Source organism: Apteryx mantelli, chromosome 7 (assembly GCF_036417845.1).
Source record: "Apteryx mantelli isolate bAptMan1 chromosome 7, bAptMan1.hap1, whole genome shotgun sequence".
Classification (NCBI taxonomy): Eukaryota; Metazoa; Chordata; class Aves; order Apterygiformes; family Apterygidae; genus Apteryx; species Apteryx mantelli.
This window is the reverse complement of record NC_089984.1, coordinates 15545339-15558007: the sequence shown is the minus strand read 5'-3', so window position 1 is coordinate 15558007 and position 12669 is coordinate 15545339. Positions and strand designations below refer to the sequence as shown.

Here is a 12669-nt window from a genome sequence, read left to right as displayed (position 1 = left end):
TAAGATGCCTTTATTTCCCTCCATTTAAGACTCCCAAGCAGATGTCATCTTTTTTTGTAAATTATAGTAACATTTCCAAGTTACCTATAGGCTGCTTTGCATCCTAAGAAAATACTAAACCAACAACTGTTTACCCTCTGGTCCCATACCTGACATAAGAATTCCTACACAGAAAGCGGTAGGAGGAGATCAATGCAGTAGATCCATGCACATCATATTCTGTAAACTGGGAATTCCCATTAAGACATCTGAACACCTTATATCTTCTGTACATGAACAGATTAATATAAAACATGAAAGCAATAAGTAAATCAGAATCTGCCATTCTATTTTGACCCCTGCTAAGTAATTTTCTGATAAAAGAAAATTCAATTCCTATCTAAAAAGAGGATGAGAAATAGCAACTGCAAGATGACAGAGAAAATTCAAAGTTAAACTAAGCAAAACAAAGAAAAGACAAACAAAGGTTGCAATATTCATAGTTTGTGACTGACACAGACACCGGTGCGTTTTTTTTAGGATGCACTCTAGTGGATGCATATAACAAAACCGAAACCAAAACAGGAATATTATGAAATTATAGACAATGAAAGCCACTTGTGGGAAATAGTAGTTAGAATTATTTACTAGGAGGTTTTAAAATAGTCTTATAAGTTAAACGGAATTCCTAATCAAATATGAAGTCTGAAATCTGCAGTCAATATGATGACATAAAATGTAAATGAGCATGAGTTATTCACCAATTTTTGAACTGTTTTTGAAATTCTTAATCTAAAAACAAGTTTGCAGTATACATATTGGTTCAAAAGACAAACTCCATGTATTTATGCAGTTACTCTATCCATCTGAGATACGCATAAGAAGCTGCGGTGCACACAGTGTTTATAGATGTAATTCAAACTGTAGTATCTTAAAGTGCGGCCTTAAAGAATTACTATTTTAACTGTTGCTAATAAACATAATCATAAGCTGTGACAAAACCTGTTTACTGGAATATCAACCATAAGGACACATTCATTCCACAGAAAAGGTTCTTGACGCTTTGATTTTTAAGGAAATTGCATACCTACACCAATACAAAATAAATGTAGATACCAAAGCCAGACCACCTGGTCACACGAGTAGTCCCATTGTTCATTGCTTAAAAAGAGCTGCACAAATATTCATCAATATTTATGCCTGGGAAATGTTGTTCTTTTGTTCTAATAAAAAAGTTCATATCCAACATGCAAATTAATAGTGTCTACAGTAAAAGTGATATGTCAATAAAGAGGACAACAGCTTTTTTAATAGATGGGCAGCGGCCTTATTATTTTTAAGGGGAAAACAATATATTACTATATTATAAATCAACAGTGATCTCCTTTAAAAAAAGGACAGGATTTTGCCTAGCATAAGCTACATGAACAGAATCAATTATTTAGAGCAGAAAAATATTTATTACATGATTGACCTTTGCCTGTCGGGTGTTTTAGTAGTTTGCTAAAGACAGCAAAAACTTTAAAAGCCAGCTATAGTATAAATGAAGTAGCAAAGTGAAACTATCACCAAAATCTCTTTCATCCCAAAACTAAAGAATGCCGAACAAATTAACTTTGCACTGAATTTGTAATGAAGAGTATTTCATTACACAATACTGGCAATAAGTTAACGTTAATTGTCCAACTAACCTGTACTAAGATGGAAAGGCACTTTTTAGCCAAGAAGCATAGGATTTCGTAATGCTGGTATGTTTTCCATTTATAATGAACAGACATTAAACATTCTTGACAACCTGTACCAAGATATCAGTGATTACAGAAATTTGTTCTTATAAAAATTAATGGAATCTTTAAGTATTATAAAAATGATTTTTATAGGTAAATATGGATCAGCATAAATATTAATCCAAAATTTTACAAAATGAAGTTCTGAAAACCAATAATGGTATTTAGTTTTAAAAAATGCAACACAGACGTAATATATTGATTTGGAAATTCAAAAGAAATGCAGAATAGATTATTTTAAGACTTTACTAACTGAAAGTGGTATGTAGATAATTCTTGTAAGGCATTTGCAGCTAACCTATATCACATAATGAGCAAAAAAGGCTATAAAGCATAGAGTAAGCCCCTAATGTTACAAAACATACCTCATGATTTTTAAGTTAGACAAGATCTTTTAGTATGTCTGTCTATAAGCCACAGAGAGCTCAATTTACCTCTTCCAGATAGCATAAATCTTGTGATTAAATTTTTGGGTTGAGCTAGTTGTGTAGAACTTTAAAACATTCCCTCTCCAAATCAGAAACCATTCAAATCCTTGGAAAATTCTGTTTCAGTGTTTTTTTATTCTTTTAATTTTGACTCAAATTTTCATATTGATGCCTCTACCCCAAGATAATCTTGATAGATTACTTATGTATAAAAAAATACATACTTATATTAAGTTCAACAATTCAGGAATCAATAGGTAATAAGTAGAAAATATATTTACTGCTTTCATATCAGTTACAATTTTCCTCCGAGTCAGCCATGCTAGCTATTATGGTTTAAGAACAACAAGGAAGCACTGCATGCTTTAACATGCATTAACAGACTTTATACAAATGCCTGGAAAGCATGGCAAACAGAAACAGCAGGTATATAAATCAATTCTCTCTATAAAATACATAATTTAAATTAAGTCATCACACTTCAGGATCAGCAGGTAACGTGTAGAAAATAATTTACTGCTTTCAGATCAGTTGGGACCTTTCTTGTTCCGATTCTGCCATGAGACCTGTTATACTCTAAAATCAGAAAAGAAGTTCTGTCAGTTGCTCAGTATTAACTCAACTTTGAATAAAAATAACAACAATAAAAAAAACACACATGATAAACAGACACAGCAAGTAGGTATTCATCAATATAATAATGCATTCTTCCATTCAGTGAAATATGACTAGTAAGTTTAATAAGTTAATAATAAGTTTAGCACCAGATTTTTATTCTAAAATCCAGTAAGTCTGGATGCAGACAAGTATTATGATTCTGATAAAAGAACTGTCTCAATAATACAGGTGTACATATTTTCATTTTAGTGATCTAACCTTGAAGTTGGTATTAATTCAACAAACATATCACTGCAAAAATTGAAATAATGTCACCAAATGCCAATGAGATTCAACTTCAAACCACTTCAGGCATGAAAACTTGAAAGATGACATGTATGAATTAGGAAGCAAATAAGATTACTACTTATTTTCACATCTGGTTTTGTAATTCGCTTATTTAAGGATTGATAAAATATGCCTGAAACCTCATGAATATTTTTTAATATGCAATTATCAGGAAATTATAAAAATCAGGACTAGAAAAGACCTTGAGAGCTCATCTGATCTGTCTCTCAGCAGAAAATTTAACTGTGAAAACCTGACCCTAAGTATAGTCATAAATATATTCATAAATATATTTGGAGAACACTTATAAAACAGGCTGTTATTAAACCATACTAAGCTTAAGCATAAAGCATATTAATATCACAGTATAAATTCTGAGCTAGAATTACACTATTAATGACGGAAATTAAGTGAGCAAATTAGTAATGCTAATAAAAGGATTCTGAAAATGACATACTAAAACTAGGCTATCAATATCTCAAGTCACACCAACTGAAAAATGTCAGACAAATACTGATATTTTTATGTCCACTGAATATACATAAAACTGAATGTTTGATTTCACAGGAGTTGGCATTATGCGTTAAATATACTGCCATGTCTTACAATAAATGAAAGCCGATTCATGTCCTCTCATTTCCCTGGGCTGTCAGGTACAAAGATTAAAAAATCTGAGCATAAAAGATGCTTGTATTTCTCAGTACAGCACCATAGTTCTAACAGTCATGTTAGCATGGAGCTCAGATAACTTGATTCTCAGCAGCCTTAATAAGCACTACGTGTTCTTAGTATCTGATCTTGTATGTTAAAGGTTTGCCCAGATATCGCTGTGCAAGACTGCATTCTGGTGTACAAACAATATACTTCAGACCATCAGAAAATATAAATATGTTCAGTCACTTGAAAGCAAATCACCTTTCATGATTTAGTATGTATTCTGTATGAATATCTGTTCATAGGGGAAAGGAAGGCTGCCACCTCTCTGAGAATACTCATATGCTCATTTGTATCGCATCTGAATACAAAAGTGCATTTTAATACTTGAGAATTTAATCAGCTAATACCAGACAGACAGTCTTTTAGACAGTCTTAACTTGTAGCAGACAGCAATCTAAGGACAGTTTGGCAATTATAGCCAAAATACCTTCCCTTAAAGCCATAGGTGAGAACCAGCACAGTCTTAACTGTGACAGTTCTAGCCTTTGATATGTTAGTACAGATAAGCAAATCTTTAAGAACTGATATTTTATAATCTCACTGTAGTTTCTAAACACTTACCTCAGACTGTCCATTCTCATCTAGCTCCTCAACTCGGGTCAGATTAGGTGCTCCAAATCTATCTGTAAGTTCAGCTATTGTCTTTTCTTGTCCCTATAGTAACGAAAATGAGTTTTCAATTAAAGGCACTTCATGTCATGAGTAATTATTTATAGAGAACCCTTCAAATATCTTTAAATGACTTTATGTGTTAATATAAAGAGAATACTATAGATGCATGCTACACAAATGTGTTAATATGTAAATAAGGTCTTTGTACTTTCATTAAAACTATTTTATTAGTTTTTTTTTTTTAAACAGGACACATCTTTAAACTATGATGTGCTCCACGTAAATTTAAGAAGTATTCACATTTGAAAGCTTTATTGAGATAAACATGTCAATTAGCAGTTTATATTTTTATTGAAGTATCAGTAAAAGCCCATATATTTACATGGATCTGTGTAAGCACTTTTCCGCTAGTATAAATTCCTGTGCACCAGGAGGATTATACATCTTATAATTAAGCGACATCCCATTTCGTAATCAAAATTCTTTTTCCAGGTACAGCAAATGGAATTTGCACTGACACATGGTCAAACATTACTGAATAGACTCTTAAATTAGACCTAAGTTAGAACACTTTTTCATAAAAATTGAGAAGGACAGCATCAACTAAACTGACCTTAAGCTAAACTGTGGAATAAATTTATACTTTGTTCTGAATATAAACTAAACAAATCTAATAGAACAGACCAAAACTCAAGTATAAAACTCAGCCTGGAAGTAAACGGTTAGACATTCTTCCTCCATTTTTACACAATTTTTTTAAATTATTCTTGATGTGTTAGTTCAACACCTATGGGCTTCTGCATTGCATTTTGTATTTAATGCCTGCATCTGAAAAAGATAGCTGATAAACAGTATTTTCAAATCCCTGACTAAGCTTTGGCTTAAACCTCTTGATTTTTCTGCTGCAACAGCCATTTGTCTGCTTTCTCCTTTTCTATCCTCTGCAGTTCCAACTCCTCACGTTCTCGTTCCAACTGCTCCTGCGGTCATTTCACGAAAGGACAAATTAGAAGGAAAAAAAAACCCTACAACAAAGCATGCACCACCCTCCCACACACACATATATATACACATTTATCTTCCCCATCACATTACTTAAAATATATTTCATGACTGAAATCTTAAAAAAATACAAAACATAAAACATAACTGCAATGTTAATAAGATGAAGTCCTTTCAGTGGAGAAAGCAAAGAAAGGTTTTAATACCAAGAGGAAGAAGAAATAGACAAGTGAAGATCTTAAAATATTGTCTCATTCCTCAAGCCCTTTATCATCCTATTTCCATTATCTCCTATAATGGGGATTAAGCTCTCTGATACTTTGCATAGTATCGAGCATAGAAAGATGAATCCATATACAATCAAATCTATGGAAAAGATTGATAAGCTATGTCATTAATATGAATTTTCATTATCAACCTTTACAATTTCCAATCAAAAATATGTAATAGAAAGTTTATGCTACATGAGCCCAAAGTCCTGTTACTTCAAAACATCAGGAACTACATAGTCTAAGCGTTCACATTCAACAACACTAGCGGCTAGAGAATAGTGTTTGCTGTAGCATTTTGTGAACAGTTACTACAAACACTGTCATATTGTAATAACTGTTTTTCACATTCCCTTTTGGTATGTACAATCAAAGCAAGCCTGAGTACATGACTAAAGCCACTACTGCGAGTTAGGTTAAAAAAAAAAAAGTCTAAGTCTACTGTGAGTATTGCTCAACTTCTTTCCCACAATTTATAAGAAATAATATATTAAATTTTCTGTGATTTATCACTAGACACAACCTCATATTCTTGATTCTACTTACTCTTTTAAACGATTCATGAAATCCTTAAAGCAAATGACTTTTGGTCTGCAAATTAGTAAATCCCAAATAAAAAAAAAAGCGCAAGTGAAATAGAATGAATGCAACTTACACTAGAGTTGGGCCTAATGAGATTAGCATGTACTGAAAATTATACTTTTGTCCTTAATGTCATGTGAAAGTCAGCTGTGTTAAAAAAAGACCAGTAAGAGAGCTTCTCTCCATTACCAAAGCAACATACATAACTGAGGCTGTTACACATGTGGCCAAATTCATGAGACTCCTCTATAAAGGATAGTTAGAAATGCAGACATATCTTTATTTCTCATATTTCAAGCCCACACAGTACAGGATTCAAGTTGCCTTATGCCAACAGAATGCTCCAGTAGCCCAAGACACCTCACTGGATAAGGCTATACCTTAAATAGGCAATGTTCATTCACTGATTCCCAACTATTTTCAGGAATCTGTAATTGTGCATACATTCTCATTACCTTTTTTGCCATACTGATATTACAATGAAGTAGCTTGAGACAACAGTCAGTTATAAATCCCACACCACCTAGCAGGGGCCTGTCAAAAAATTTTGCAATGATTTCTAGCTTTACTTGCACCAGCTCTCGTGCAAAGTAAAGAAGACAGTTCACTAATTTTATATTACTTTTCACTGAAGTCTTAAATTGGTTGCTCTTTACCTTAGGCTCCTTCATCTTTTTAATAATATCTTACCGCGCAGTCTGTAAGTTTTCTTTCCCATCTGTTGACTAATCATTTCATTTATTATTTCAAATGGTTAAAATATTTCTTTTATGCCACCTTCTTTCAAAATCATTACATAGAAATTAAAAGTATACAGAGTACTATGAGATGCCACAGCATCATATACTATTATAATTAACTATTATTAACCTGACGTTCTTCTTCGAGTTTCTGCTGGATTATAAATTCTTCTTCCTTCATTTTTTCTAACATTTGGAGTTCTACCAGGGCTGCCTCCCGTTCTTGTTCCAGCTCAGTCCTCTCCAACATTCTCTATTATCAAATAGGTAACACAAAAATCAATTTAAAAAAAAAGAAAGAGAAAGAGAAAGAGAGAGAGAGAGATTAACTAATATTGATTATATTGTCATGAAAGTTTTTGCCCAAGATAAAATCCACCTTTTGTTCTTCATCTAAGATTCTCCTGTAATTATAAATCCAGTGTGCCAGGTACTCTATTGGGTCTGCTGGCCGATGCTCTACAACCTCTGCCAGTCCCTTTATTAAGCAACTTCCCAGGCATCTCTTCAGGTACTGAGACTCCATTTACACCTGCTAACAACAAACAGACATACATTAACCACCAAGTCAGATTTAATCTAAAGTTTTTAAGAATTGACTCAGGCACCAAATACTGAATATGGCATTACTCTTTTTGTTTATTTTATTAATGCTGATTTATCTGATGGGTATGGTCCAAGGATGCAAGTTAAAATTTCCAGACATGCTGCTGACCCATTGTATGAATTTTGCTTCTATTTCCCCTTTTACACATTTGTCTTGCTAGACAGTTATCTCTTCAAAATAGGAACTAACTTTGTATGTGAACAATACATGGAGGTTACAATTTCACAGAGCTACAATCCAGCTAAAGCATTGCTATTAACTTTTCCATTTGTTCTTTTAAGAAAGTGTTTCATAAGCAACACCTCTGAGAACATTCTTTCAAATAGATTGTGAACTGACTGAAATCAATTCTTGTGCATATAAATAAAAAAACTAGTATGACCAGCAAAATGAATGGGAAACTTTTTATCCACCAACTCTCCTTCTTTGTTATTGACAAAGAATAGATGTACATAAGTTAGAAGACAGAAATTAAAAGTACTATAAAGTTCAAGGTTGGCACTTAAAGTGACATACAAACTATGCAAGTTTGCAAATCAGAAAGCCTAAGTATCTCAGCTGTTATGGAATGGCAGTGTAATTGATATAGGCAAAAGGCATACTTGGAAAGGAGAACTTTGTATATTCTGTGCCATCATTTAAATCAATTAGTTTAGATCAATTAAGAAGTGCAACCTCCTCACAACTGAGAATGGATCAATTTACATAGAAGAGTAATAGGACCAGCAATTCAGTTTTAGTTAAAAATAACCATTATAAGGGATTTTGCATGAAAGAGCTGGAATGCTGTCTTCTTTCACAAAGGGAAAATCGAAGCAAGTGGGTGGGGTAAAAAAGATTCTCTGCCTCAGTTCAAGCTTGGCTGTCATTCACACCACATTCACAGAGATGGCCAGAAGGAATCACTGTTGTTACACTGTGCTTGTTTACTGACATATATTCTCTCCCTTCTCTACAGCAATAGTCAAATAGGCTGGTATGAGGAAAAGGGACTTTGCTGCATAGATGACTAACTTGTTTGCCACTGGATGATCAAGTAGTCGGAGAACAAGTGAAGCAGGCAGCTTAACACAGACTATTCAAAACAGGATTTGCAGGTTCTGCTTTACATCAGCCATGAAAGGGATATACAAAATAGGGTTGAAGTCTCAGAAACATCTATATAGCATTTGAAAGTATATGTTTTATGCATCCTTAGTCCATATACACATAAACCTTGGATATAAATCCAGCATACCCACAGGAAATACTGCTACATCCAGAGAACATCCCAGTAACTCATCCATATTTTGCTAACAGAGCGCACAGCATGTGCAGCTAGCTCCCTTAATATTTTATAATTTCCTCAATCTTCAAGTGATCTTGCCATTCACTTTTTAAGTATATTTACATTCCAGATCTGTTTTATGGACCTGTTTTGGGGGAAGACTGGCTTAATGATTTCATCCATTTGTACAACAAAACAACAGATATGTACAGAGCAGATATAAATAACATCTAATTATTCTGCTATACATGAAACTTAAAATACGATGAGTTGGAAAGCCTCTTTTCTGTTTTCCTGAAACTCATAATTAATATATGAAAGTTATTTAAATTTAATATTGTTTTAGTTCTTAAAAGCTCCAGTGATGGATAAATTATACTATGTACTACAGAAGAACAAATGCTCAAAAACCCCCTTACAGTCTAGGCATGCAGTATTCCAAAACTGCTTGGAAATAAGCAGGTAATGCTAGGTCAACATGATAGCAAAAACCTCAAAACAGCAACAGGACATAAAAAAACTTCGATACAGGTATTTGAAGAACAGTGAAGTGGTTCCATCAATGTTTAAGGACAGATTTTAATTTGAACTAACAAAGCAAACTTTGAGGTTTAAGATCCGTGAAGCAGCACAGCCTTTCAACCCGCCGCGCAGCTCTGCGCCCCGCGGGCCGCCGGCAGCACAGAGCCAGGGCGTTTCATGCTGGCGCAAACAGCGCGGCGACGGCCCCGAGGAGAGCCGCGGATGTAAAGCCTCCCTCACCCTTCACCTTCACACCGGCTCCCAAGGGGGCAGGCCCGGGGCTAGCTCGCGGGGCCCCGAGAGCCCCCCGGGTGAAGGCAGCCCCCCTCCCCGCTGCTACCGACCGTCCCTCAGGCCCAACGGCTCCCCGCCCGCTCCAGCGCCGTAACGGACGTAACGGCCACAACGGCGGCGGCCACAGGACGCGCTGCGTTGCTAAGCGACGCCGCTCGCGAGCGCACGCGCCCGGCAGGAGGCGCGCGATTGGCGGAAGGGCCCGGCGTAGCGGCACCACGTGGGCAGGGGACGCGGCCCCCCCACAGAGCTGTGCCCTCCCCGGGGTGACTGTTCTTAAAGGTGTTAGGAGCGCCGTGGGCAGCCCAAATATCAAAGCAAGTCTGACTGTGAAGGCAGGCTTATCTCTGGGTATGGCATTAATGAGACAAATAACAGAGTACTACATGCCGTGTTGGTGCCTGACATCAGAAATGATTTCTAAGTCAAAAAATATGTTAGCAAGGAGGCACAAATATCTTTTTAAGGTCTACTTTGCAAAAAAGATTTGAGGATTTCCATATGTTTAGTTTATTACGTTTGAGAGGCAAGGATTATAGCATAGAACTGCTTTCATGGAGCCAAGGAATGAATGTTAAAAATTCTGCTAATTAGTTCAAAAGACCTAACAAGAACCAAATGAGTGGGAGATGAAGCTAGAAAAATCCAACTAGGTAATTAGGTAGAGATTTTTACAGGGGTTCCACTAACCAATGGAGCAAACTGCAAAATGTCCATTAAGCATCTCATCTTCAGATCAGAACCTCATCTTCTTAAAGATACATTTTAGCAAATGTGCTGTTGAGCTCACCCTTCAGTAAAAGCTAACCAGGCAGAAGAGCTCAGGCAAAATGATCTAATGGTCCCATTTGGGCTCCAAGTTGTGAATCTAGCTGGCCCATGCTTTAAAACATTGGTCTATTGACTTTGCAGGTCCCAAAGTCACCATCAGCAGCAAACAATACAAAGGAGGTTGCAGAGGCTGGCTCTGCCCTGACTGACGCTACAAACAAACGGGACAACAACAACATGGGAGTAGCTGGAAATAACGAACTTGGAGATGAGCTATGAGGTGACAATGTGCTTAGTGTTCTCTGGCATCTGAAGCTGCTCACACTATGGTCAATGGCAAAAATCTCATGGACTTTACTAGAAACTAGTTGCCTCTGTCTTGGCTACCCTTACAGAGCTTGAGGAATCTTCATCAAAATAAGTATAAACCTAGTCATATAAATTAATCAGCATTTTCATTACAATACTACAGTCAATGTTCTTGATATTTTTCTGCCCCAGTCACTTAAGTGCATTACATGCATACCTTATAAAAGATTTGTAGCATACACCTACAGGACAATGCATCAATGTAACTACTGTTACCCCTTGGAGATGCTGTGGGGTTTCCTTTTGGAAAACTCATTTAAATGCATTTAACTACATCTCTCTGTGAACATTTTCTTTTTATAACAGAAGAGATCTTCCACCAAAAAAGTAAAACATCCCATCTTTAATCAGTTTTGGATCTCGCAACAAACAGATCCTTCCTGGTTAATCTGGAGACAAGTCATTCTTTATATGTACAGATATATAGATATAATAAACTAGAAAACTATATTAGATATAATTAAACTAGAAACCAGTTTGGGAAAGAAAATATTCTTGGAATTTTAGCATAAGGAACTTGAGCTAAAACTGAGTAAGGATTTTGTAGCCAAGTACAGGGTATCTTTTTAAATAAAGCTGTGATGCCACATGCTTAAAATTAGGCTTTCAGCATTAAAGCAGACTGATCTTTTCTCCTAATTGACAAACTTCTTGGCTGACGTTCATTCACCTTCTTGGCCAGTTATTTGTTTTACTGGTAACTTTTAACCAGGTAATAAAAAAGCTCAGATAATTTTCAGTTTAAAGAACAAATAGAGTGTCTGTCCTGTTATTTCTGAAGCTTAATTGTACTAGCACTATCTTGAAGTCTTTCCATAGCAACATTTTCCAGAATGAAAGAATGCACCAGAATAATGAAGCATACCTTCCAAAAATCGGTTTTAACAGCTGTAAGAAGCTGGCTTTGATATTTGTTATATAATACATAATAGGTATAAAAGATATACTAGGAACAGATGTTGCCGTAAAACACATTACTAACAAGGCATAATTGTATTGTAGAAATTGATAAGGGAGAAGAGGAAGGTCGTGGCCTGGATAAAGGACAATTCAGTGAAGTATTGAGAAAAAAGCTTGAGATTCTGATAGCGTGCAACAACTCTCATAGTCAAACTTACAAAACTTCCTCTATTCTGCAACATCTAATTGAGACTTCAGTTTTGATAATTTATTACCTTTACATAATACCCTTCAACAGCATACATGCCTGAGCAATATAACTTTAGGATTCTTTAAAATTAATGCCACTGTAAAATGATCTTTCCTGACATGATTTGACATGCAAGTCGCAGTATCTTTTGGCCAGATGATGTCGCCGCAGCTCAACAAGCAAGTTTCACAAGCCTGCACTGAAGTAGCACTCACCCTGGTAGAGCTTAGCTTCTCATCATAACTCCCAACTTCCTCAGCTAACGTTAAGAGTTCAGCAACACTTACACGAGCGGCAACCAAGCATCTGAGAGGCGCTTTTCGTACACTTTCAAGGAGGAACAGCTACGCCTATCTTACAGCAAGCGGAAACAGCCAAGGCAGCGTAGAAGCTGCCCCCTCACGGGGCGGACCCAGGGCACGGGCAGCCTGCCGGGCCCCCCGGCGCCCGTTAACCGGCAGTCAGTTCCCTGCGGGCCCACAGGCTCATCAGGGGGCCCCTCACAGCGCCAGGCCTGGCGGCCCGACGCTGCTCTCCCCTGCGCTCGCTCCTGAGGAAGGCAACGGACAGAGGCAGCAAGGAGAGGAAACGACCCCCGGGGCCTCTCCAACCGCCGCCACCCCCGCCT

The 12669-nt window shown here is 36.4% G+C and overlaps 1 protein-coding gene across 8 annotated transcripts; it reads right to left on the bottom strand.

Annotated features, from left to right (window-relative positions):
- Positions 1 to 1876: 1876 nt before the first annotated feature.
- DYDC1 (DPY30 domain containing 1) lies at positions 1877 to 12660 on the bottom strand. 8 transcript variants are annotated; one of them, XM_067299838.1, is made up of 6 exons: positions 12257 to 12660; positions 7441 to 7596; positions 7192 to 7314; positions 5356 to 5448; positions 4418 to 4510; positions 1877 to 2770 (listed from the first exon to the last, which is right to left on the bottom strand). In XM_067299838.1, exons 2-6 carry the CDS (start codon positions 7585 to 7587, stop codon positions 2717 to 2719), a joined length of 510 nt encoding a protein of 169 aa, XP_067155939.1. In that variant the 5' UTR covers positions 7588 to 7596; positions 12257 to 12660; the 3' UTR covers positions 1877 to 2716. The 8 variants fall into 8 exon arrangements, with proteins under 8 accessions (XP_067155939.1, XP_013808880.1, XP_067155940.1 ...); XM_013953426.2 differs by having other exon boundaries at positions 7441 to 7593; XM_067299839.1 differs by having other exon boundaries at positions 12329 to 12660.
- Positions 12661 to 12669: the final 9 nt, after the last annotated feature.

Coding starts and splice junctions, on each gene's coding strand:
- DYDC1 (XM_067299838.1), bottom strand. CDS start 7,587: ATGGAGTCTCAGTACCTGAAGAGATGCCTGGGAAGTTGCTTAATAAAG. Junction 7,315..7,440: donor TCTTAGATGAAGAACAAAAG/GTGGATTTTATC, acceptor ATTTGATAATAG/AGAATGTTGGAGAGGACTGA. Junction 2,771..4,417: donor ATGAGAATGGACAGTCTGAG/GTAAGTGTTTAG, acceptor TTCTGATTTTAG/AGTATAACAGGTCTCATGGC.